This window comes from Pristis pectinata, chromosome 2 (genome assembly GCF_009764475.1).
Source record: "Pristis pectinata isolate sPriPec2 chromosome 2, sPriPec2.1.pri, whole genome shotgun sequence".
Taxonomy (NCBI): Eukaryota; Metazoa; Chordata; class Chondrichthyes; order Rhinopristiformes; family Pristidae; genus Pristis; species Pristis pectinata.
This window is the reverse complement of record NC_067406.1, coordinates 47,361,437-47,388,145: the sequence shown is the minus strand read 5'-3', so window position 1 is coordinate 47,388,145 and position 26,709 is coordinate 47,361,437. Positions and strand designations below refer to the sequence as shown.

The following is a 26,709-nucleotide window of genomic DNA, read 5'->3' as shown; positions in this document are numbered from 1 at the left end:
AGGGGGAGGGGTGAGACAGAGGCCGATAGATTATAGGTAGACCACGGGGACGTGAAGGATAATGGGCAGAAGGAGCAAGGTGTGGAAGGGGGCGGGAGAGGGGTGGAGGTGGGAGACAGAGGCAGGCAGAAGCAGACAAGCAAAACTAAAAGAGGCGGATGGAGCCGGGTGGGAGGAAGAGAGGGTGAAGGTGGAGGCAGAGGCTGGAGGGTGATAAGCAGGCTAAATGTGCTGGAACCTGACAAATAAGGAAGGTGATGATGGGAACCATTAAGGGAGAGATGAAGGGCAGATGGGTCCAGATGGGGAAGGGATATGGTGGGTGAAGTGTCTGGGTAGTAATTGGAGGGAACCAGGAGGGAGATGGGAATGAAACTGGGTGATGGGGGTTGAGGGGAGGATGGAGAATGGTGTGGGAAAGGGAACAAAAATGGGAGGCCTGGAGGTGGATCAGAAGGAGAGAGAGGGGAACACAGGAGGGAAGGGTCACCTGAATTTGGAAAATTAAATGTTCATACCACTGGGTTGTAGACTACGGAGGCAGAATAGGAAGTGCTGTTCTTCTAGTTTGCATTGGGCCTCACCCTGGCAGTGGAGAAGGCTAACGATGGACAGGTTGGTGTTAGAATGGGAAACGGAGTTGAAATGGCATGCAACTGGGAGCTTGGGATGGCTGATGTGGACAGAGCACAGGTGCTCTGCAAACCAGTAGCCTTGTCTGCATTTGGTCTCACTGAGGTAGGGGAGGCCGCATTGGGAACACTGAATGAGGAGGTGCACGTGAACCTTTGCCTCACCTGAAGGGCTGTTTAGGTCCCTGGATGGCGGTGAAGAAGGAGGTGCAGGAACAAGTGTTGCACCTCATTTGGTTGCAGGGGAAAGTGCTAGGAGTCAGGGAAGGGTGTGTGGGGAGGGATAAACAGACCAGGGAGTGGTCCCTGCAGAAGACGGAAAGAGTTGGGGAGGGAAAGATGTGGCTAGTGGTGGGATCCTGTTGCAGCTGGTGGAAATGTTGAAGGATGATGTGCTGGATGAGGAGGCTAAAAGGGTGAAAGGTGAGGATTCAGGGACCTCTATCTCTGTTCTTTATGGAGGTAGGGTGGTGACAGCAGGTCCAAGAAATGGAGGAAATGTGAGAAAGGGCTCCATCAAGCACAGTAAAGACAAGTCTCCTGTAAAAGGAGGACATTTAAGATGTCCTGGAATAGAAGACCTTATTTTGAGAGCATCAGTTGAAGATGAGCTTGGTCTCTAAGCATGCACAAATGCAAGCATCATCGGCAGATTACAGCTCAGCGACTGAGGTTTGGGTAGCCTTTGCTCTGGAATGTAGTCACCTTAGGTTGAACAACTTCCTGTTAGTTCTAAAGATTAGCTCACGTAAGCGGGAAGCTTGTTGGAGGTGAGATGCAATATTACAGCGAGGTAGATTTAATAAAGTGTTGGTGCAAAGGCACAGCCTTGGTTGACACCTATCTTCACTCAGTTTATATAACGGTTTATACCTCGGCCTGTGTGGGCAACCAAATTTGAGGAGGGTGTCCCACAGTTCCTCCAAATTGATGGAATCAAAGGCTTTAATGGGGTCAAAGAAAGGTACATAGAGTGGCTGAGGCTGCTCCCTGCATTTTTCTTGGCGCTGCCATACAGTGAAGATCATGTTCACTGCACCGTTAGAGGGAATGGTATCCACACTGTGATTCAGGATGCAGTTTTTTGGCCACCAGGAGAAAGCAGTTGAGGAGGACCCTGGTGATAACTATTGCTGTTGCACACCCCTCTATAGCTACCATAATCAGACTTAACTCCTTGATATTGGTATTGGTTTATTATTGTCCATTGTACCAAGGTACAGTGAAAAACTTTGTACAGGTCAATTCATTACGCAGTGCATTGAGGTAGTACAGGGTAAAAACAATAACAGAATACAGAGTAAAGTCACAGCTACAGGGAAGTGCATTGCAGGTAGACAATAAGGTGCAACATCATAACATGGTAGATTCTGAGGTCAAGAGTCCATCTCATCATATAAGGGAACCATTCAATAGTCTTTTCACAGTGGGATAGAAGCGGTCCTTGAGCCTGGTGGCATGTGCCCTCAGGCTCCTGTATCTTCTGCCTGATGGGAGAGGGGAGAAGAGAGAAGGACCCTGGTGGGTGGGGTCTTTGATTATGCTGGCCGCTTTACCGAGGCAGCGAGAGGTACAGACAGAATCCAAGGAGGGGAGGCTGCTTTCCGTAATGTGCTGGGCTGTGTCCGCAACTCTCTGCAGTTTCTTGTGGTCCCAGGCAGAACAGCTGCCATACCAAGCCATGATACATCCAGATATGGTGCATCAATAAAAACTGGTGAGTGTCAAAGGGGATATGCCAAATTTCTTTAGCCTCTTGAGGAAGTAGAAGCGCTGGTGATCTTTCTTGGCCATGACATCTAGGTGGTTGGACCAGGACGGGCTATTGGTGATGTTTACTCCAAGGAACTTGAAGCTCTCAACCCTCTTGACCTCAGCATCATTGATGTAGATAGGTGCATGTACACCGACCCCTTTCCTGAAGTCAATGACCAACTCTTTTGCTTTGCTGACATTGAGGGAAAGGTTGTTGTCATGACACCATGTCACTGAACTCTCTATTTCCTTCCTGTACTCCAATTCATCGTTATTTGAGATACAGCCTATTACGGTGGTATCATCTGCAAACTTGTAGATGGAGTTAGAGCAGAATCTGGCCACACAGTCATGAGTATGTAGGGAGTAGAGTAGAAGGCTAAGGATGCAGCCTTGTGGGGCACCAGTGTTGAGAATAATCGTGCTGGAGGTGTTGCTGCCTATCCTCACTGATTGCAGTCTGTTGTTCAGAAAGTCAAGGATCCAGTTGCAGAAGGAGGTGTTGAGTCCCAGGTCACAGAGTTCGGTGATGAGTTTGCTTGGAATTATAGTATTGAAGGCGGAGCTGTAGTCAATAAACAATAGTTTAACGTAGGTGTCTTTACTGTCCAGTACGGCACGGTAGCATAGCGGTTAGCGCGACGCTATTACAGCGCCAGCGATCGGGGTTCAATTCCTGTCGCTGTCTGTAAGGAGCTTGTACATTCTCCCGTGTCTGTGTGGGTTTCCTCCGGGTGCTCCAGTTTCCTCCCATATTCTAACAGACATACGGGTAGGCTAATTTGGGTTTAAAAAATGGGCGGCGCGGACTCGTTGGGCCAGAATGATCTGTTACCACGCTGTAAATAAAATTTTAAAATGAAGATGCTCCAGAGATGAGTGTAGAGCCAGGGAGAGGGCATCCACTGTAGACCTGTTTCAGCGGTAGGCGAATTGCAGTGGGTCGAAGTTGTCTGGGAGGTTGGAGTTGATGCGTGCCATGACCAGCCTCTCGAAGCACTTCATGATGGTGGATGTCAGAGCCACTGGTCGGTAGTCATTAAGGCATGTTACCTTGTTTTTCTTCAGTATCAGGATGATAACGGTCTTCTTAAAATAGGCAGGAGCCTCAGATTGAAGCAGGGAGCAGTTAAATATATCTGCAAATACCCCCACCAGCTGATCAGCACAATATCTGAACACAAGGCCAGGGACACCATCTGGGCCAGATGCTGTAATGTTCTAGTTCTATATGGCCTTCTTGACCTCTGATTGGTAAGCAGTGGCAGCTAGGCGAGCCTGGATAGGCGGCAGTAGGATGGAGTCAAGTGCAATCACATCAAGGATAGAATCATGTTTGAAGTGTTCCTTCTAGCAAGTGTTGAGTGCCTCTCAGTTGCTGACGTGTTCACCTTCATTCCTAGCTATCCTTCAAGTTGGACCTTGGAAGTTGGGATTGTAGGTTACTTTTACAGAACCTAAAACCTCATGCATGTTATGACTGTTGGTGTGTTACTGGGCCTCCTGTCATCTCTCCACTCACTATCTGTTCATTAGGTGCCAGGTTTTCTGCCGGGCCTCTGCCTTCAGGTGCCTGTAGAGTTGTTTCTTTTCCCTTGAGGAAACATGGAGCCTTGAATCAAGGAATGCCTTATGTTTGCAGCTAATCAGCTTCTTAATTTCCTGCTCATTCTCATCAAACCAGTCCTAGTTCTTATCGGAGAAGACAAGAGTCTCTTCATAGATGCCAATTATAGTGGACTTTAAGATTGTCTGTGAGATGTTGTCTGAGAAGAGACAACTTTCTGGGGTCCTTGAGAGCGTCAACAGTGATCTTTTTGCAGCAATACTTCTGTTGACACTGATGTTTTGGGGCCAGGTTGATGGAGATGGTAGATTGGATTAGGCAGTTATCAATCCAGTAGTTATCAGTGCTTGTCATGCACGAGTGTTATGGACGTCTTTGTGATCCTAACTTGGATAATGATATAATCTAGCAAGTGCCAGTGCATGGACCAAGGTGATGCTATGATATGCTGTGCTTGTCTCTCTGACAAACCAGGGTGTTTGCAATGATGAGATCAAGCTCCAAGCATTTGGTTAGGAGAAAAACCCTTTTGAGTTAGAATTCCTGATCGTTTCTTTGCGAATCATGCCTTGCCAGGCGTTTGCATCCCTTCCCACCCAGGAGGATATGTTAGTTTCCATTTAGGATGCAGATCAGGGTTTTCTCAAGATTGGAGTAGAAGTCCTTCTTGGCCTTATCTGAAGCTTCAGGGGTTGCTGTGTATGCACTGATGATTAAGCATGTTAGTTCTGTGTTAGAGTGAACTAAAAGGTCATATGTTGTTCACTAATTTCATATGGGTGATTTGCTGAGCTGCCAGATTAGCTCATTTTTCATGACAACACTCCCTCCATATAGATGACATTCCTCTTCCAGTTTACTCCTGCAGAAGATGTATCCATCGCCTTGTTCTTTAAACTGGCCAAGTCCTTGTGTCTTACAAAGTGCAGCAATGTCAAAGGTAAAGCGGGGTGGCATTCAGGTCTGTCACTATTGGGATTTTCCATGAGGGTTCTGACAAATAGAGTGAAAGTTGCCTGTGTATGGTATCTTAAAACGTGAAGCGGCCATTGTACACCAGCTTCAAAGAGCAAGATCTTGATCCAATGACAAGAGATTGAGACCAATGGAAACTCAGCAATAACCTGCTTAGTAATGCAGTTTGCATTTTCCCAGGGTAACTTGGCTCCAGACCTTATCACAGCCTTGGCCCAAATATGGATCAAAGAACTGAATTTCAAATGTAAGGAGAGATAGATCTCCAATGGAAGATTCATACATCACAGAAAAGAAGATGGAGGTGGTTGTTGGAAGTTAATCATCTCAGCCCCAGGATATCACTGCAGGATTTTCTCATAGTAGTAAACCAGATTCAACCTTCATCAGCTGCTTCATCGATGATCTTCCTTCCATCACAAGGTCAAAAATGAGGATGTTCAGTGATGGTTGCACAATGTTCAATTTCAGGCAATGATGGACCCAGAACTGTGCAGAAAATTGCTCTACTCCATGTTAAGCTGATTTTGTACCTTCTTTGGCACTGCGTGCATGCATTTCTATCCCCCTCTAATTGTGTACTATCAAATATTGCAGCCCTTGATTCTGATCATTGTCTTTGAAAAAGAATTATTCAGCACAAGAACACACATACTCATCAACTTACATCAGCATACTTCAAATGAAGGAGGAAAAAAAATCACACAAAATATGTTTAAAGAATCTTAGAAAATTAGTTACAACCTATAGACTTATATTCCTCGTCAATATCCTAATCTTTCTCAGTTCCTCTCACTTTGTGCTCTACTTTAAATCTGCAGTTTTCCCCTCAGTCCTGATTGATATAATACTCTGTGAAAGGACAATGATTTACAACTCCATCTGCAGGATTATGAATTCCAGTAATAGCACACATCAACCAACATCAACAGAATTTGGTCTCTCAAATTGGAACATTCTGCTACATCAGATAATGTCCCAGGCATGCTGGTCAATCACTGAGTAGTTCCATTCAACTCATCAGGCTCCTATTCTTTGAGGTTACTTTGTGGTCATCTAGATTAAGGAAAAATAAGCTTCCATAGCCAGTTTATTATTAGGCATACTTTCACATTTTAGTTTTCAATGCATCATCAGAAATCAAGGGATGATATTGTGACTGGGAAACAGCACTGAGATGAACTGTGGACAATATAGCTAGCTTCAAATTTTGCCATTGATGACACCACTTTATCAACTGTCAGCTCATGCTAGGACCAGACTAGAGAGCTTACAACAGACTGATAAGAGGACCATCCAAATAATGTTTTGTATGAAATTCTGAACAGAAATCTACTGAAGAAACTAAATCAAATAAATGTATTCACAGTGGATAATGCATTACAGCATAACAGCAACCTCACACATAATATTTAAATAAATAAATCAGTGTACTTATTTTGGTTGTCACCAGAGTAATTATTTTATAGTTTTGTTCTTGATAGCCTTGGCATGTATTTTAAAGAAATATTTTATTAATACAAAAATGTAGTTGTCTCTGATACTAACTCCACCACCAAACCATAAAATGCTAATGCACCAAGCATCTCAATATGCATGTCCATCAGCCTTCTTCAAACAGTAGAGCAGTTGCCATCTGGTTTTCATCTGAGTCCTCTATAGTAAAACCATGTGCAGCCTCACCCTTGTCTGACACTGGGTTACCTTACTCTCTGGCCTGGTTGTCATTCACTCATGCCTGATGATTCATCACATCCTGATTTCACTTCTACGAGGAGAGCCACATTTTATCCAGCATCAGTATCTGAGCTGGTGACAGAGAGTGTGAAACCAGGTGAGGGGTTGCCTTCCTCCACCTTGCCAAGTGGTAGCTCAGCTAAGTGCTGTTGATCGGGTGGAATCTGTTGGTCATATAAAAGGGAAAACCACAAAGCCAAGGTGACTGGGAACTGGGAACGGAAGAATGAGAGATGCACTCATATGCAATATACACAAGGGAAGCAGAACATGTGAGTGAGAGTTAATTACACCACCATCTTCTATTGTCTCAGTGCCTCCTGCGGTTATGGTTTCTCCCACAACAGCTCTAATAATTACGAGGACACCACCAGCACCCCACCACACCCATCCTGGGTACCGAGCTGATGCAGGTGTACCTGCCCACTTCCAGCCTGCAGCTGTTACCTGAAACTATGTGCCATCTAGAACCTTAAGAAAAAGGGAAGTGTGTTACTGACAATGCTACAATGTGTTTGGATAATGTGCTTGCCACATTTGAATAGCTGGCAAAGTTTGGAAACTCTGATAGGCCTATTTTAGTGAGAAAAATATTGTGTGCAACAATTATAGCAACAGGGAAAACAGCCAATCAGATTGAAGAGTTCTCAGAACATTCTCTCTTCTCCCCTCTCCCATCAGGTAGAAGATACAAAAGCTTGAGAGCAAGGACAGCTTCTATCCTGCTGTTATCAGACTCTTGAGTGGTCCTCTCATACGCTTAAGATGAACTCTTGATCTCCCAGTCTACCTCGTTGTGGCCCTTGCACTTTATTTGTTTACCTGCACTGCACTTTCTCTGTAACTGCAACACTGTTATCTGCATACTTTTTCTCTTTTTACTACCTCAATGTACTTGATGTACTTTACTACCTCGATGTGTGGCATGATATGCCTGGATGGCACATAAACAAAAGCATTTCACTGTATCTCAGTACACATGACAATAATAAACCAATACCAATACCAAAATACAGGCTGAACCCAGGCGACAAACACCCAACTTATGGACACCCGTATATATGAATGAACTCCCATAAGTTCAAAAGTCTGACATACTTACATATGTTCATTCCTATTAACAATAGAACTAGTTCCCTTCGTGCACTGAGTGAATGAGAACGCTTCATGGCTACACAACTCAAGTCTTCTGCGTGAACGTCAGTGATCTTAGAGTGCCATATTGGATAGCAGTGTTTGTGATTCTTTAGTATTTTGCCATTATCATGCCTCCCAAAATCAAAAAATGATACATGTGATGGTGGATCTAATAAAAGGAAAACCAACACAATGGAAGTTAAAATGGCTATAATTAAGCAATCTAAAAAGGGAAATGAACCATCGAAAATTGGGAAAGAAATGGGTTTCGGCTGCTCAACAGTCAGTACCATCATAAAGGACAAAACACGTAACCTTGAGCATGTTAAAAGATCAGCTCTGATGCAGGCTACCAGCATTACAAAGCAAAATGGTTTGATAATTGAGATGGAAGAACTGTTGGTGATTTGGCTTGAAGATCAAAATCAATGCCGAATACCCATTAGCCTGATGGTTATTCAAGAAATAGCAAAGAGCCTGTTCAAAGGTTTGAAAGCATGGTATCGAAAGTGAAGAATTTGTTGCAAGTAGAGGGTGGATTAACAGATTTAAAGCAAAGGCTAATTTACATAACATTAAAGTGCAAAAGGAAGCAGCAAGTGCTGACCATGCTGCAATGAGTGCATTTCCTGACGCTTTGGATCAGATAATTTGGGGAAGGGTGGTCACTGTGCAGAAGATGTCTCCAATGTGAATGAATCATTGGAAACATATCATATTGCAAATGTATGCCTGAGTGTACTAATCTTGCAAGAGAATTCATAAACTAGCAAAAATAGAGACGGACTCTATTGCTTGATGGAAATGCTGCAGGAGATTGCAAACTTAAGCCTTTGCTTGTTTATCTGTCTGAGAACCTTTGGCTCTTGAAAGAATTTGGAAGGCATCTCTTCCGGTCACCTGGAAGTCCAGCAAAATGGCTGGGTGGCATTGGCCCTTTTTGAAGACTGGTTTATGAATCATTTTGTTCCTGAGGTACACAGATCCTGTTCTTCCAAGGAAATGCCATTCAAGATTTTATTAGTTCTCAAGAATGCCCCCAGGCATCCTGCATTTTTGGATGATGTCCATCCAAATGTCAAATTTGTGCATTTGCCACCCAACAACCGTTCTCCAGACAATGGATCAAGATGTAATTGCATCTTATAAAGCATAATCCTTCCATAAGACATTTTGTTAAGCTACTTAAGTAGCAGAAAGCAAGACTTTAATGGAATTTTCAAAAGCATACAGTATCTACCATGCATTGAAGAATATTGCAGATGCCTAGGCTGAGGAACATATATGAATGGTGTAAGGAAGAAACTTTGCCCTAACTTTGTTCTTGATTTCCAAGGTTTTCTAAGCTGATAGAAGATGTGAAGGAGAAAGTGGTGGTCCTTGGTAATCAACTTCAGCTTGAGATTAATGAGGACGATGTCACTGATTTACTTGAATCTCATGCTGAAAAGCTAAGTAATAAAGACCTTACGGGACTGGAAAAGCCACTGTTAGAAGAGCAAAAAGAACAGGAAATTGAAATCCAGAACCTAAAAAGGGATTCACTATAAAGGGATTGGCAGCAACTTTGAAGAAATTTGAAGGTTTGGCAATGCTAGGAGAGCAAGACGCTAGATTAACAGGATATATTAAGGCTTTTAGGGGTGCCAATGAGAGTATTCAAAGGTTCAAAGAAACATTAGAAAAGAAAAAAAGCAACTCTTCAATTTTCACTTGATGTATATTTTAAAAAGGTTTGAAAGGAAATCAGAACCCGTCACCTCCAGCTCAGCAGCATCTCTAGAACCAGTTGCATCTACCTCAATACTCTGGAGATATGGTTACCATATCAAGTGATTTTGTGTACATATGGATACATTTTACAACTTATGGACAAAATTGACTTTTGGACATCTGTAAAAATGGAACCCATTCGTAACTTTGGGATGGCCAACAACACTAAATTGAATGAAAATTTTAAACATTTTACAGCAAGTGAAATGTTGGGATATTCTCACAAGATTTTAAGTGAAGCATTATAAATATTTTAATCTCTAAACAGAGTCATACAGCATGGAAATAGGCCCTTCATCCCAACTTGTCTGACCTGAGTCTACCAAGGTGTCTACCTGAGCTACTTGCCTGTGGTTGGCCCATGTCCCTCTAAATCTTTCCTAGCTATGTACCTGTCTAAATGTCTTTTAAATGTTGTAATTGTCCCCTTATCTACCACTTCCTCTGGCAGTTTGTTCCACATGCCCACCACCCTCTGTGCCTCAGGTCGCCCCTCAGGTCTCCTCTAAATCTTTCCCTTCTCACCCTAAGCCTATTCCCACTAGTTATGGACTCCCCTATCCTGGTAAAAAGACTGTGACCATTCACCTTATCCATGCCCCTCATGATTTTATGTTTTCTGTAAGGTCTTCCTTCAGCCTCCTAAGCTCCAGGAACAAAGCCCCATCTTATCCAGTCTCTTGTTATAACTCTAGTCCCGGTAACAGGTAACATTGTTGTGAATTTTAATAAATGTAGAATTTTGATATAATTATCCTGAGGGAGTGAGATTGTATTTTAAGGCCAAGGTGGGTTTCAGCAGTAATTACTGCTTAGTATGTCTTAAACAACTCAATTACATCTCATTCAATAAGTCTTTACCTTCTCCAAATGTTTTAACAATGAGTATAGTGTATAAAAATGAAAGTGGATTTCTCAGCAATTCAATAATTTGATAAATATTCCAGTCAGCAAGGAATGTTACAGCTTATCTTTGAGCTCATCTGTGTACATACGGGCAAAAAAAATTGCAGTTTATGACAAGATTTGAGGCACCATTCCTAGATGGTTTCACAGCCCAAGCAATTACAAAATCCCGGCCTTCTGATATTTACAAAGAGTAATCTACTTTGAACTCCAGGCTTGTCCTTGAATTTCTCTGTATCCTTTGAATAACTGAATTAAGCATTTTAAATAAATTATTCTCAACTTTCACGTGCTGGAAACAAATGATTTCACTTTGCGTTCTAATTCCCAGAATCAAAAGCAAAAGCAAAAACGAAACTTGTGCACTTTGAACCGTGCATTAGCTTCTCTGGCCCTGGAGGCTAGTCCGAGTGATTGATGGGCGGATCTACCAATCACGAGTAGGAGAAGGCGCAGAGTGGCGAGCAAGGGTCCAATCGGTGATGCGAGGGCAGGCGCAGTACGGGGAAGGAGGAAGTGGCCGGTTTGCTGGGCTGCGCTTTGTGGATGGAGTCTTGTTCATTTCGAGGGCTTCAAATGGAGGTGTGCTGTGTTTTGTCATTATTTATGTTTGCAGGAACGGCCTTAAAAGCTATAATTTCGATGTACTTTTTTTGGTGTTTTAATAACGTAGTGATTGCGATTGTGTTCAAATAATTTTATTTAAGAAGCTCTTCATTTTATTATATTCGCATTTATGATTTGTTTAATGTTGCTGTGCTGCGTTGATGTTGTTGTTCCAGTATTCCCAGCCGCCGACAGATCTCTTACCTTCACCCTCTCAGGCCCCGAGCTCTGCAGGCTCCCGCTTCCCCCCTACCTGCAATCCCACTTTCCTTGTTAAAACCTGTCCTTTGGCCGAACTTTTGGTTATCCTTTCTGTTATTTTGGCGTAGTGTCAATTTTTAAATATCCTTCTATGTCAAACGCACTACATTAATGCAGATTCTTAAGCAAACGACCCTGCCTGTTTCCTACGATTTTGAGATTGTAGGCCGACAAGGGGGAACCACTGGGGCTGCTCTTAAATGGTCCTAAATGGTCTTAAATTGAGATTGATATCTCAACGTTGTGCCCAATCTTTCTCAAGGGATTCCAAATTTTGGCCTACACTGTATGCTTACTGTACTCTGTCTTGGGGCAATTATGATTCTCTCTTCCCCTTGTTAATATTTATACATTTTTAAAGTCAGTGAAGGAAATGGGTTAGAGAGAAATCATTTTTTTTTAAACATGCAGAAACATCCAACAATATTCTTAGAATACTAACCAAATGAGAGTTATTGCTTCCTGTCCAAGCTTTGCTCGCAGGTTTGGGGAACTGGAGAACTAGGCAACAACGATGAAAGCATAGGATTGGAGAATTCCCTTAGGTGGAACAATAGGTTAAGACTTGGATTCTTGTTCGGAGTCCAGTTTGACGCAATCACCATCAGGAAAATTAGATATAGGACTCGTGCAACCAATTTTATTGTGCTTTTTTCATAATGCTTGACTGCTTCATTTGCACGGTTGTGCATTTATTTTTCTTCTGTCTCTGGTCTGCTCAACTTGAAGAGGAAGAAGTTTTAAATTCAACATTTTATTAAGCATTTTCTCTTACTGAATTGTGTAACAAAGTTGTATTTTGATCAAGACTAACACTTATCTCACATGATGAGTGTGTTACTGGTAAAGTCGCATCTAATTTCAGTTTCTCATCTTCAGCAACTATGTGGGATCTGCAGGGAAAGTTGTGGTAGTTTGCTGCAACAGGATAACGTGGGTAGTGCAGAAGGAACCACTTTGCTGCGGGTTTGCAGTCATATAGAGGCTAGGTTCAGACTTCCTTCCCTCATAATCTGGTAGTGTAGCAGTCATAGATGATTAAAATTAGCTGGACTTGAACTAGTATCCATGAGTCTTTAACCCAGGCATCTGGAGTACGAATCCAGTAACTTTAATATGATGTCATTCTTGACTCTTGTCTATCATTTTCGGGTACATGGAAATTCCACCACTTGCCCTCCAAGTTGCACACCATGAAGACTTGGAAATATTTTGCCTTCATTGTTATTGGGTCTAAATCTTGTAACTACCTGCCCAACATCATTGGAAGTACCTTTATCACACAGACTGCAATGGTTTAAAACAGTTCATCATCACCTCATAGGGAACGAAGACTAGACTTGTAACACCTGTGAATGAATATAACAAAATTTGCGACATCGGAAAGGAAAAATATTTTTCCAAAGGATGAGTTTTTCAGTGGCAACTTGTATGATTACTGGTAGTTAGTGCTAACGTTGTCAAGGGTGCATATACTTTGTTTTCTTTCTTCAATTCTGTTCGGCTGTAGGAAGTGACATATGGGAGGAGGGATTCCATGGGGAGATGGTAGTTTCCTAGCATTTCATTCAAATATCATTTGTATTGCGTGGAGAGAAATGGAGTTAATGGTCCAACCATTGACTCTTAATAGGAATTTTAAAAAGTTAGAAATAAACTTTAAGTTGCAGAGAAAGGGAGGGGTGGAGATAACAGAAGGGAATGTCTTCTGCTGTCTTGGAGATGAGAAGAGCTTTAGCGACATGTGGTGGTGCCAGTTAAGGCGGAGTGGCGGGGGGGGAAGTAGAAGTGTGAGTAGGAGGAAATAAATAACATCAAAGAATGGGAGAGAATTGTGAGTGCTGGAATTGAGAGACACAAGGCTGGAATGACTGATTATCTGAATTTTTTGATCTTGATGTCAAGTCCTGAAGGTTGTCATGTGCCAATTCGGGTGGCAAGGTGCTGCTCCTTGCATTTAAGGTACCATTGGAACAATGTAGGAAGCCAAAGTAGGGATGGAATGGAGAGTTAAAGTGCTACTACTTCTGGAATTTTATTACTTGTATTCTTGAACCTAACAGTTTGAAATACTTGGTCAGGTACATGGATGGGAACGGTTTGAGCCAAATGCAGGCACATTGGACAAGCTTAGATGGGCATCTTGGTCGACGTGAACCAGTTGGGGCAAAGGGCCTGTTTCCAAGCTGTATGACTCTGTTGGAAGTCATTCCAATGGAGCCTCATTGTTACCATTTCCTTGCTGCATCCCCCCTTAAGGGCTGTGCCACTGAACCTGGCTTTACCTGCCCACTGTCACCATTACAGAGAGCAGGTAGTTCAGGACAGATCATAGATAGGAATTTTTGAGCTGCATGATATATTTGCTCCCACTGTTCATGGTAGTAACACACTGATCAATATGAGGGTAAAACTTAAATCATTGACTGAAGTTGAAGCAAACTCAGCCATTTTATGGAAGAGGAAAAAAAGAAGAAAATGCTTGTGCTGTATTTTTATTTACACCTGCTTAAGGTAACTTTATAGATGTGGTGCATCAGTAAGCATTGTATATTTATTATTGAATTTTACTTCTTGCAGGTGTTTCCTGAAGTCAGAGCAATCATTGATTTAAGCATTTTTAAGGACAAGGAAAATGAGGCGTTGGGTATCATTAAATTAAGCAAAGCATTTGAAAAGTGTCAAGGTGGTGTAAAAAGTTATGAAGTTATTGATTCATTTGAAAAGATTGATAAAATTCACACTGAATTAATGAAGCTTAAGATTGGGCTCTCTGGAACAGGCATTCCAAAGTCCTCTGGTGCAGAATCTAGTGCATGCTCTGAGGCAGAGATGGGAATGTCCTCTGAATTAAAATCTACAAGGCAGCCTGGTGCTAAGTTTCCAAGTTCCTCTCACACAGAATCTACAAGGTCCTCTGCAACAGAGTCTGCAAGAGCTTTTGGTGCAAAATCTACAAAGCTCTCTGGTGCAAAGTCTTTAAGCTCCGCTCATACAGAATCTATCAGACCTGCTGGGAAGGAGTTTACAAGGAACTCTGGTGCAAAGTCTTCTGGCATAGGATCTGAACCTACAATGTCTTATGCATCTCCGAACCCTGATGTAGTACCAGTAGACAGAACAATTCTGTCTTACATTGAAGAGACTTGTGGCAGCCACCTGCAAAAGATAGAGAGAGATTTTGATGCCCTCAAAAAAACAACCCATTCTGGAAACAGCATAGGTGTACAGTTTATACAAAATAAGAATAAGTTACCATGCCATGGTGCAACAGAGAAGTTTATTGATCTCTATCAAAAAATTGCAACAAATCTCACCATGAAAACTGTAGAGTGTAACCTTTCAGGAAGAGGAATAACAATTAAAAATGTTGAAGTATTTCTCCAAACTAAATTTCCAAAAATCTGGTATACTCCTAAGGATACAGAACTTACTTTAATTGGAAATCCCGCTGATATTAAGAAAGTAGAAGCTGCCCTGGATTATAACAGAAGGCAAGAGAATTTTCAACCAAACCCACATGATGCCATTACAGCAGATTCAAACAGGAGGCAGCCTTTACAACCAGAATGTAAACCTGCCTCAAATTCAGATGCCATGATAAGAAAACCAAAAGATGAGGACAAAACCTGTCCAATTTGCTTGGAAGAAATTGAAGTCCGAGAAACTTTAAAATGTAAACATACGTTTTGTAAGGAGTGCATAGATATGGCTTTTAAAACTAAGTCTGCCTGCCCTGTGTGTGGAGAAGTGTATGGAGAGTTAAAGGGTAACCAACCTGAAGGTGGTCGGATGAGTCACAGGAACTTGGCGATGCATCTTCCTGGTTATGAGAAATATGATACCATTGAGATACACTACACAATACCAGATGGCCTTCAGGGGGTGAGTAGCTATTCTGCTATAACAACAATATTCTGAGCTAAAGGTGTGATTACAGAATTTTCGAGTAGTACATGACAGCAGGAGATAATTTGGTTGATCAAGTCTGTTTTGGCTGCATTGAAAAGCAATCCATTTAAACCCACACATCCCTGGAATTATTTTCTTCATATAAGAAGTTAATAACCCTTTTTGAAAGCTGCTGTCTGATTGAATCTGGTTTCCACCACCCTGTCCAGCAATGAATTTTAATTCTTCATCACATGATGCATCTTGGTTTATCTGATCCTAGACATTGAATTACCTTTAATGGCACCTCTTTCCATATTTTAGGCATGATGTCCTCCATCTGTCCTTAACACAATATGTACTTTCCCTTAGCAGAATCATCACAAAAATGGGATCAATTTCTACACACACATTGGTGATACCCTGCCTTGAATGCTCCACTTTCCAAGGATGGATGAGCAGAAATTTTTTTTCTCAATTAAATATTGAAAAGACTGAAACCAATGTTGTTGGATGCCAATAACAAACTCTGATCCCTTTCACTGACCTTATCTGTGTCTCTGATAACTTTCTGAAACTGAATTGGACTGTTTGCAACCTTGGCTTTTGCACTGGTCTTGGAATTCAATTTTAATCCTTCATATCCACGTCATCTCAAAACTGCTTGCGTTCCATTGCTATATCTTCACCCATTTGTGGCCTAGTAACTGAAAACCTGAAATTATCAGACATATCTTTGTAACTTCCAGACTTATCTACTACAATGCATGCCTAACTGGAATATTCTCATTCTTGCATTCAAATCTGTCCATGGTGTCACTTCACCTTTTCTCTGCGATCTCCTTCAATCCTTTAATGCATTGAAATATCTTTGCCCAGCAAATTTTGAACTACTGCACATCCTGAATTTTCTGGCTGCACCATTGCTGTGCCTTCAGCTGTCAAGACGCTAAATTCTGGATATCCCTCCTAAAATCTCTCACCTCTAGATCTCTCTTTCCTGCTTAAATATTGTCCTTAAAATTTATCTCTTTGAACTTGCCATTGGTCATCTTTTCCGATATATCATCTGACTCTGTCATTTCTTGGTTTGATATGTTCCCATTTTATTATGATTTTATCATGTTAAATGTACTGTATAAACGAAAGTTGTTTAATTATTTAAATATCTTGAATTAAATCTTCTTGTGGTCTTTACTGTAAGAAAAACAACCTTTTCCCACTTTTCTCTGCACCCTCTCCAGTATATCAAAGTCTCTTGTCTTACTCCGAAGTCTTCTGGTCCTTCGTAAAGTGCAATGCTTGAAATTGGAAAGAGTGCTTCAGTTTAATGTAATTGCCTTGCTTTTGCACTCAGTGCTCTCGGGGTACAGCTCAGAATTTTAACATTTGAGTCAGCAATAGGAAGAGGCTGGTTAGTTTGATAAGGTTATTTCACCATATATAAAGATCATGTTTGATCAACAATCTTCATATGCCTAATGCTCTCTCATAACCCTTGGTAACTCTGATAATAAAAACAATTTTCAATTGCATATTTAAAATTAATAATTAACCTAGTATCAATTGCTATATTTGGAAGACATTTCCTCAGTTCTATGATGCTGAGCACATAGAAGTATTTCAAAATTTCACTTTTACTGATCTGACTTTAATTTATAAAACTCCGATAATCCAATTGTTCGGAAATCCCAAACGTTCAACCTCTCTGGGTCTACAGGTGATGTTTCCTGGGCTGCCTTAAAATGACCAGGGCCCTGTTTTCTGTGCTCCCTTTAAATTCTCCTGGTTTACAGTAAAATCTTTTAAAAGTTAAGCCTGACTATAATACAAAAAGTAAAAGAAAAGTGAGTTGGGATATTAATAGGAGAACATTCAATAGTCCGGAAAATTTGCCAGTTCGGCACCAAAGCCCCAAGAATGCCGGGTTACTAGAGTTTACAGTAGTTTCCCTTAATTTGTTAAAATCTCTATTAAATTACATGCTAACCTACTGAATTAATTATATTTCAATCCACATGAGCCAAGTGGGTCAAAGTCATGAGGCATGGGATCCATGGAAACTTGGCTGTGTGGATTTGGAATTGGCTTGACCACAGAAGGCAGAGGGTGGTAGTAGATGGAGAGTATTCTGCCCGGAGGATGGTGACCAGTGGAGTTCTGCAGGAATCTGTTCTGGGACCCCTGCTCTTTGTGATTTTTATAAATGACTTGGATGTGGAAGTGGAGAGGTGGGTCAGTAAGTTTGCAGATGACACAAAGGTGGGAGGTGTTGTGGATAGTGTAGAGAGTTGTTGTAGGTTACAACGGGATATAGACAGGATGCAGAGTTGGGCAGATGGAAATGTGTGAAGTGATACACTTTGGAAGATTGAACTTGAAGGCAGAGTACAAAGTTATTGGCAGGATTCTTAACAGTGTGAAGGAACAGAGGGATCTTGGGGTTCAAGTCCATAGATCCCTCAAAGTTGCTGCACAAGTTGATAGGTGGTTAAGAAGGCCTTTATTAGTTGGGGGATTGAGTTCAAGAACCACGAGGTAATGTTGCAGCTCTATAAAACTGTGGTTAGGCCCCACTTAGAATATTGTGTTCCGTTCTGGTCACCTCATTATAAGAAGGATGTAGAAGCTTTTGAAAGGGTGCAGAGGAGATTTATCAGGAAGCTTCCTGGATTAGAGAACATGTCTTATGAGGAAAGGTTGAGCGAGCTAGGGCTTTTCTCTTTAGAATGACTGAGGATGAGAGGTGACTTGACAGGTGTATAAGATTATGAGGGGCATAGACAGATTAGACAGCCGGCATCTTTTCCCTAGGGTGGCAATGGCCAATACTAGAGATCACCTGTTTTAGGTGCATGGAGGAAGGTTCAGGGGATATGTCAGAGGTTTTTTTACATAGAGTGTGGTGGGTGCCGGAACACACTGCTGAGGGTGGTGGTAGAGGCTGATACAATAGGAATATATAAAAGACTCTTAGATAGGCACATGGATGTAAGAAAAATGGAGGGTTATGGGCTGTTTAGGAGGAAAGGGTTGGATTGATCATGGAGTAGGTTTATATTAGTCAGCACAACATTGTGGGCTGAAGGGCCTGTACTGTGCTGTACTGTTCTATGTTCTAAACTGAATTTGGCGCACAGTCTGCAGGCCCACCCACCTGTACTCATCTGACAGAAATAAGAAGGGCTGGACAAACTGGTCCTTCGAACTCGGAAAGCCTCTCTCGTGCTGGGAATTCACAGGCAGCTTCTGACTGCTTGCAAGCATGAGGGAGGAGCCTCAACTGTCAAAGGTGTTAGGGATTTAAAAGCAACATGCTGTTTTGGCAAATATGATTAAGTATTTGTTGAAGTAGTGGAGCAAATTGGGAGGTGTTGAGCATTTGATAAATGTCTTTTTTAAACTCCAAAGTGCCAAATAAGATAAGATCTTTATTAGTCAAATGTATGTCGAAACACACAGTGAAATACATCTTTTGCGTAGTGATTTTGGGGGGCAGCCCGCAAGTGTCGCCACGCTTCTGGCGCCAACATAGCATGCCCACAACTTGCTAACCTGTACGTCTTTGGAATGTGGGAGGAAACCGGAGCACCCGGAGGAAACCCACACAGACACGGGGAGAACGTATAAACTCCTTACAGACAGTGGCCGGATTTGAACCTGGATCTCTGGCACTGTAAAGCATTATGCTAGCCACTATGCTACCGTGCCGTTAACAAAATAAATATTATTTTATAGACATTAACAAAATAAAAGTGTGGTGAGAATGCCACTTTAATATAGATGGAAAGTTTTCCAGCAGACAGAAAGCCCAGATACGTATACACAGACACAACTTTGAAAATGGCAGAACAAGTTGAAAAGACTTGAAAGGAACTGGAGGGGCAACTTTTTCACCCAGAGGTTGGTCAATGTATGGAATGAACTGTCAGAGGAAGTGGTTCTGGCAGGTACATTAACAACACTTAAAAGGCACTTGGACAGGTACATGGATGGGAAAGGTTTAGAGGGACGTGGGCCAAATGCAGACAAATGGGACTAGCTTAGATAGGAGTCTTGTTTGGCATGGAACCGTTGTGCCGAAGGGCCTGTTACTGTGCTGTGTGACCCTATGACTGATCAAAGTCAGATGGCTTCCTTGGCTTTTTTAATTGAGGAATAGAATGTAGCAGCCAGAAAAATTTGAGAAGGTTTAGCTCTCAACTGTTAGTAATGTGTTCAACTCCAGGTGGTACCACACTCCCTGAAGAAGGTCAAGCTCCTAGAGAGGGAGCTGAGGACATTTACTATAACGGCCCCAGGTATGAGGTATGTTATTCAGAGAGATTGGGCAAAGGTGGAATTTCTTTCCCTAGAGTAGAGAAAGCCAAGAAATGTGATGGAAGTATTCAAAAATGACTGTTTGTCATAGCATGAATTAAGATAAATTGTATCCAGTGGTAGAAAGGTTAGTAACCAGATGAAACCTCTTTAAGATAATGAGCAAAACACAGGTAACATGAAGAAACCATGTGTTTCATTCACTGAGTTGTCACAATCTGGATGCAGATTCATTAGTAACACTTAGAGAGTATTAACTTTGCAATTGACAGAAGTTTTTTTAAAGGACTGTAGGGGAATACTCAGCCAAAGGGCTAGTTATCAGATGTTTTGTGTAGTTCTACAAATGCAGACAAGCAAGATATTCTGGACAAGATATCCTGGCATTTTTATTGTGTCTGCAGGTGGAGGTTAACTAAGTCAACACAAACCAGCAATCAGATTTGAGACCTCCCAAATCTTTTTGATTTGATTGTTCACTGAATAAACTTATTTGAGGTATTGGAGGAATCAGACCAGAACTGTAGTTTTTATATTAGAGCACACTGATAATTTAGTAACATTCTGTGTATAACTTGCAGAAAGAGCATCCACAGCCTGGCCAAAAGTATCATGGTACGACGCGTACTGCTTACTTACCAAACAGCCCTGAGGGGAGAAAAGTGCTCAAACTCCTGCAGCGAGCTTTCAGTCAAAGACTGATCTTCACTGTTGGAACATCTAGTACCACAGGGAGAAGCAATGTGGTGACATGGAATGATATTCATCATAAAACAAGTACGCACGGAGGGCCATCAGGGTAAGTATGGTGTCAAAGTTACGTTTATTTTTCATCAATATCTGGCATCCAAAAGTTAAAAATTGTCTTGGGGGGTTATAAAGAATGTAATTTGTGAACTGCTGCAGCCTATTTACTTTCTTAAAAAAAGATAGCTGAATGCCTGCCATGTACTGAGATTTTTCCATCCATTAATCCGAAGGAGATTTGGGGGGCAGAGATATAATCAGCCAATCACTGAATGTCCGTTTTCTACCACTGTCAAATCTTTCAAGTTTGTTTTCATTAAAAATTGCAATTTTTATCGGTCTAATAAAAAGCATGGTTTATTCATTCCTTCACCCATGCAATTATCTAATCAATGACCAGAATGTAGGTTACAGATTGTGAAAATTATTTGAAAAATTCCAATATAATAGCAGAGTAAAGTTGATTAACTATGATTTGTATGACAGTGTCACACTAAATAGATAGCTTCCCTCATCTCTGTGTTACTGTTGGAGAGTTAGGAACCGTACCTAGCTGCACTTTAAATTGCTGATTTGATTTAACTGAAGTCTTCAATTTTTTTTCACTGTCAGCTACTCTTGGTGTTTAAATCAGTACAGCATTTAGCAAAATCATAGCTGATTGAACAGCTGATCACTCAACTCTGATGCTCTTGCACATTTATTCTGTTCAGTGTCAGCTGTTTTCCTGCTGCTGCTGCTGCTGGACACCAGCTCTGGTTGCTTGATTTCTAGCATCAAATATAGCTGGTCAGCTTCCATTTCCCAGCTTTAATCTGTCTTGTTAAGGTTTTTATCAGCATGCATCTTCTCAGTGTGATAGTGCCCTTAAACCTCCACTTATTAATTCCATGATGCGGTCAAGTCTCGCCCATTTCTTTGGATAGCAGTTTTTGCTCTATCCATAACTGGGTCATCCTTTCAAAAAGATCTACTGGAAATCAAAGTTTTTTTTGGGGGGCACACATTGTGGCATCATTATTCCAGTGAATGTGGCATAAAGTAAACAGATTTTGACTATGTCTATTTTCATCATTAAGTACAGAAATTTTCCCAAGGTTGGGGAATTAAGAACTAGATGGCATAGGTTTAAGGTGAGAGGGGAGAAAGTTAATAGGAACCTAAGTGGCAACTTTTTCACTCAGAGGGTGGTCCACATGTGGAAAGAGCTTCCAGAGGAAGTGGTTGAGGCAGGTGCAGTAACAGCATTTAAAAGGCACTTGGACAAGTACGTGGATAGGAAAGGTTCAGAGGGATATGGGCCAAACATGGGCAAATGGGACTAGCTTAGATGGGCATCTTGGTTGACTTAGATCGGTTGGGCTAAAGGGCCTGTGTTTGTGCTGTATGACTCGAATTTGTTAAAGTACACAGCTTATCGATAAGTATTTGCAATGGGTAAGAAAAGCCACCACCTCTCTGGTGAGCACTTTTCATCTGAAACGCCAACTTCCTTTTGTCCATGGTTCTGACGTACCTGGTTACACCATTGTCTGTTTAATTTTTATTGAAGATTTCCTGCATCCTTTTTCATTGATGTGTTCTTTGAACTCCACTTTAACAAACTGATGCTGGATTTTCATACTTCCCTAAGCTCCACGTAGAAAGCATTTCTTCATCGATTTGCTGCTGTTACAGGAACAACAAGAAGCAGAATTAACCCACTTTCTTATCATATTTTCTCACTACAACCATATTTCTTCAAAAGTATGAGGGTGACACTTGGTTATAGCTATTGAAAAGGCCAGCAGTCTTAACAATTGGATAGAAACTATCTCGAGTGGGGAAGAAGGACAGAAAAGTATAACTCAATGAGTGACGCTCTCTGAAGAGTGTGTGAACATAAGACAAAATAACTGCACAAATCTTTAATAGGGGGATTTCAGGTGGGAAACAGATTTTATTATAGGTATTGAATACAAAAGCAATATGATAAAGAGGAGAGAATAAGGTGCAAAAGATGTCAAAATGTAGCCCATTTCTGATCCACAGTTTGACATCTTTTGCATCTTGTTCCTTCTTGCTTCTTTAGCCCAGTGGCAGGGAAATACAGTGGCAGGGAAATACAGTGGCATGTAAAAGTTTGGGCACCCCTGGTCAAAATTTCTGTTACTGTGAAAAGTGAGTAGAAGATGAACTGATCTCCAAAAGTCATACAGTTAAAGATGAAACATTCTTTTCAACATTTTAAGTAAGATTAGAGTATTATTTTTGTTTTGTACAATTTTAGAGTGAAAAAGGAGCACCATGCAAAAGTTTGGGCACCCCAAGAGATTTGAGCTCTCAGATAACTTTTACCAAGGTCTCAGACCTTCATTAGCTTGTTAGGGCTATGGCTTGTTCACAGTCATCATTAGGAAAGGCCAGGTGATGCAAATTTTAAAGCTTTATAAATACCCTGACTCCTCAAACCTTGCCCCAACAATCAGCAGCCATGGGCTCCTCTAAGCAGCTGCTTAGCACTCTGAAAATTAAAATAAATGATGCCCACAAAGCAGGAGAAGGCTATAAGAAGATAGCAAAGTGTTTTCAGGTAGCCGTTTGCTTAGTTCGTAATGTAATTAAGAAATGGCAGTTAACAGGAACGGTGGAGGTCAAGTTGAGGTCTGGAAGACCAAGACAGCTTTCCGAGAGAACTGCTCGTAGGGTTGCTAGAAAGGCAAATCAAAACCCCCGTTTGACTGCAAAAGACCTTCAGGAAGATGTAGCAGACTCTGGAGTGGTGGTGCACTGTTCTACTGTGCAACGACACCTGCACAAATATGACCTTCATGGAAGAGTCATCAGAAGAAAACCTTTCCTGCGTCCTCACCACAAAATTCAGTGTCAGAAGTTTGCAAAGGAACATCTAAACAAGCCTGATGCATTTTGGAAACAAGTCCTGTGGACTGATGATGTTAAAATAGAACTTTTTGGCCGCAATGAGCAAAGTTATGTTTGGAGAAAAAAGGGTGCAGAATTTCATGAAAAGAACACCTCTCCAACTGTTAAGCACAGGGGTGGATCGATCATGCTTTGGGCTTGTGTTGCAGCCAGTGGCACAGGGAACATTTCACTGGTAGAGGGAAGAATGATTTCAATTAAATACCAGCAAATTCTGGAAGCAAACATCACACCATCTGTAAAAAAGCTGAAGATGAAAAGGGGATGGCTTCTACAACAGGATAATGATCCTAAACACACCTCAAAATCCACAATGGACTACCTCAAGAGGCACAAGCTGAAGGTTTTGCCATGGCACTCACAGTCCCCCAACCTAAACATAATCAAAAATCTGTAGCAATGCATGCAAGACGACCCAAGAATCTCACAGAACTAGAAGCCTTTCGCAAGGAAGAATGGGCGAAAATCCCCCAAACAAGAACTGAAAGAGCCTTAGCTGACTACAGAATGCCTTTCGTTTACAAGCTGTGATACTTACCAAAGGGGGGTGTCACTAAGTACTGACCATGCAGGGTGCCCAAACTTTTGCTTTGGGCCCTTTTTCCTTTTTTGTAATTTTGAAACTAAAAGATAGAAATAAAAAAGTAATTGTGCTTAAAATATTAAAGAAATGTGTCATCTTTAACTTTATACCTTTTGGAAACCGGGTCATCTTTTACTCGTTTAGCTATTCACAGTAACAGAAATTTTGACCAGGGGTGCCCAAACTTTTGCATGCCACTGTATACACAACCTGTATATGTCCCAAGCTTTGCCTGCAGTATATGCTGGACAGCAGAGCTGCTTGTTATGATTGGGCATCTAGAGTTTTTAAAAGAGCCATCCCAATATTTTATTCACTTCCAGAATCTAGAAATGGATCCTTGGGAGGAATTGCAGGCATGGAAAGGCTTCTTATGCCCATGCTTCTGATGGAGCTCAACAGAACTTCTGTGTTGTGTGTGCTGGAGTGCCAGCTTTCAAAATGACTTCTTTGAAATGGAAAAACAAAATTCAAAATGCTAACTTTAAAAAAAAAAATCCAGGGTTGAGGGCATAGACATTGGAGGGATGTGGAGATGGAGAAGTATTATATTTTGTTATAAGCGAATGGTTCTCCTATTCTGGAACTTGGACAAACACACATTTCTTAATGATGACTGCAAAAATTACCAGTTTATTGTAAAAACCCATCTGGTTAATTAAGGAAATCTGCCATCTTTACCTGGTGTGGCCTTTATATCACTCCAGGTGACCCATGTGGTTGGCACTTATGTACTACAGAAATGGCTTAGCAAGCCACTCTGTTGTAGGTGGTTCACCACCACCAACACCAACTTACAGGGGCAATTGGGGATGGGCAATAAATTCTGGTCTTGCTATGGACAGAAGTCCTGAAAATCAAATAAATTAAAACAATCTAGAAAGTATATCATTTTAGTTGTTTACATTTGTGGTGGCATAATAACTGAAGAATTTTTGTTATTTAATTTTTAGGTTTGGGTACCCAGATCCAACCTATCTGGCTAGAGTGCAGGATGAGTTGAAGGCCAAAGGAATTTACTAAACTGTATTGTAAATGCAACAATTAAGTAAGATACTTGCGTGTTGTAGGTGTTGCTGCTTGTAGTTTTAAAACACTTCATTTAAGATCATGTATATTGCTGCCTAACAACCATCATTTATGTGCTTTATGTAAGTAGATATATGTATTGTCTCACAAAAAGCATAAATAGCAATAATCTGATGCAGAATTGCAGTTTGCTTTTGTCAAATAGAAGTTGTGAATTCTTTGAATTTCTGTGCCAAATAGTTTATTTCCATGCATTGCAGTAAATTTACTGGTATGCACATGGTAGCATTGCAGCTACTGGATCAAATGGAGCTGTATTGGCCTATGTGTTATCTTTCCCACAAATAAAGATGTTGTTCTGTTCTGGGCCCAGGTTTAGAAAACATCTTCTCTGAGTTTTTGTAACTGTTGACAATCACAATTCTGTCGGGAAAGGAAAGTGAAAGCAGGCAAATAGAAGTGGCAGGGTAAAGAAAATGAAGAGAAAGCTAACAGGAAATCAAATAGGAAATTTACCTGAGTTCATTTCACCTGCTTTCCCTATTTCAGTGTTACAGCAACCTTTCACTTCCTCCTAGATCATCTTTTCACCTCCAAGATTTGTAAAATGACATGATACAGAGCAGGATATTAACACTTTGGAGCAGCTTAGTTGTCAATAACCATAGAAAGAGACTACAAAGAAACAAAAATCAAATCAAGAACATGTTAGCAAAAGTGAAGGAAAACTGCTCGATGGTGATGGGAAAAAAGAATACTTTAAGGCATTTTCCCATATGAACTTTGTGTTACTAATGCGCCAATGTAATATGGATTGAACTACCCTGGTGCCTCAATTGACCATAGTATGTACAATTATTTTCTTTGAATATGCGCGTGGACTAGAAGCATCACATTCTCCAGAAGTAAATTCATAATCTGGAAACTGCCATTCAAAAGTTTAATGTTTGATACCCTTGACTCAAGTGTAACTAAACTGATTTTGTTATGTACACCAACAAGATTTATGAGAAGTCAGGAACAAGTTTATTTAGTAGCCCTTCTTTTCAGTTTGAACTTCTATTTCTCAGTTCTGCACTGAGAATGCATTGTATATTTCCCATCATTGCTTTGGTGATAACACATTTAATTAGAACAATAGTTAGCTGTTAGAGAGATTACACAGACTCCAAACTGTATCTTTTTTTTGGGTTTATGAATGATAAACTGCTGCATTGAATTATTCCCTTAAACTTACAATTCTAACATATATATGTGGCTGGTAGAAAGAAGCTCAGTGTTTGGAAGTAATTCAGATTATGCTGTGTGCTAGCAAACAAACATTTAAACCGATTTCAAACTCTTCTGCCTGCTGTTTTACTTGAGGTGTTACCCTGTGGCTTTAAGGAGTATAGTTACCATGATGCCTAAGTGTGGTATCCTTTATAGTCATTTCCCACTTAATATTGAGCAGTGTGCGTAATGTTGAAATTGCTTTGTAGCTGAAAGAGCCCCTCCACTCTCTTGAAATAAATTAATATGAAAATAACGTCTTCACCAATGTGAGATATTTTACTTTTATACATTGTCTTGCATCAAAATAAATTTGCTTTACCTTGATGGTGTATATTTTGTATTATTGCAGCTAATGCATATGACCCATGTTTCAAAAAACGTAAAAAATAATGTTCAGTTCAAAGATTAACTTTTACGATTCAGTGAGAAACTTCACTTCACCATGTGTGCAACTCAATCTTGTCAACAAAATGTAATTTTAGCTGAATAAGCAGCTGAATCAGTTCACCAGTTCATCCATTTCAAGTTTTGATAAATCCATGATGCAGATCCTAAGGCTGAGATCTGGGTCCTAAACTGCAGTGCCCAGAATT

General features: G+C 40.9%; 1 protein-coding gene across 1 annotated transcript; it reads left to right on the top strand.

Annotated features, from left to right (window-relative positions):
* The first annotated feature begins 10,844 nt into the window (after positions 1 to 10,844).
* On the top strand, positions 10,845 to 26,440 carry si:dkey-3h3.3 (uncharacterized protein LOC100144568 homolog). The gene is made up of 4 exons (XM_052039033.1): positions 10,845 to 11,064; positions 13,930 to 15,234; positions 20,142 to 20,359; positions 24,766 to 26,440. The coding sequence occupies exons 1-4, from the start codon at positions 11,029 to 11,031 to the stop codon at positions 24,833 to 24,835; spliced, it is 1,629 nt and encodes a 542-aa protein (XP_051894993.1). The 5' UTR covers positions 10,845 to 11,028; the 3' UTR covers positions 24,836 to 26,440.
* The last annotated feature ends 269 nt before the right edge of the window (positions 26,441 to 26,709 follow it).

What these genes read in the sequence shown, in the direction of transcription:
- si:dkey-3h3.3 (XM_052039033.1), top strand. Translation starts at nt 11,029, where the DNA reads ATGGAGTCTTGTTCATTTCGAGGGCTTCAAATGGAG. An exon ending in TTCGAGGGCTTCAAATGGAG is followed by an intron (nt 11,065 to 13,929) that starts GTGTGCTGTGTT and finishes TACTTCTTGCAG; the next exon opens with GTGTTTCCTGAAGTCAGAGC. An exon ending in ACGCACGGAGGGCCATCAGG is followed by an intron (nt 20,360 to 24,765) that starts GTAAGTATGGTG and finishes TTTAATTTTTAG; the next exon opens with GTTTGGGTACCCAGATCCAA.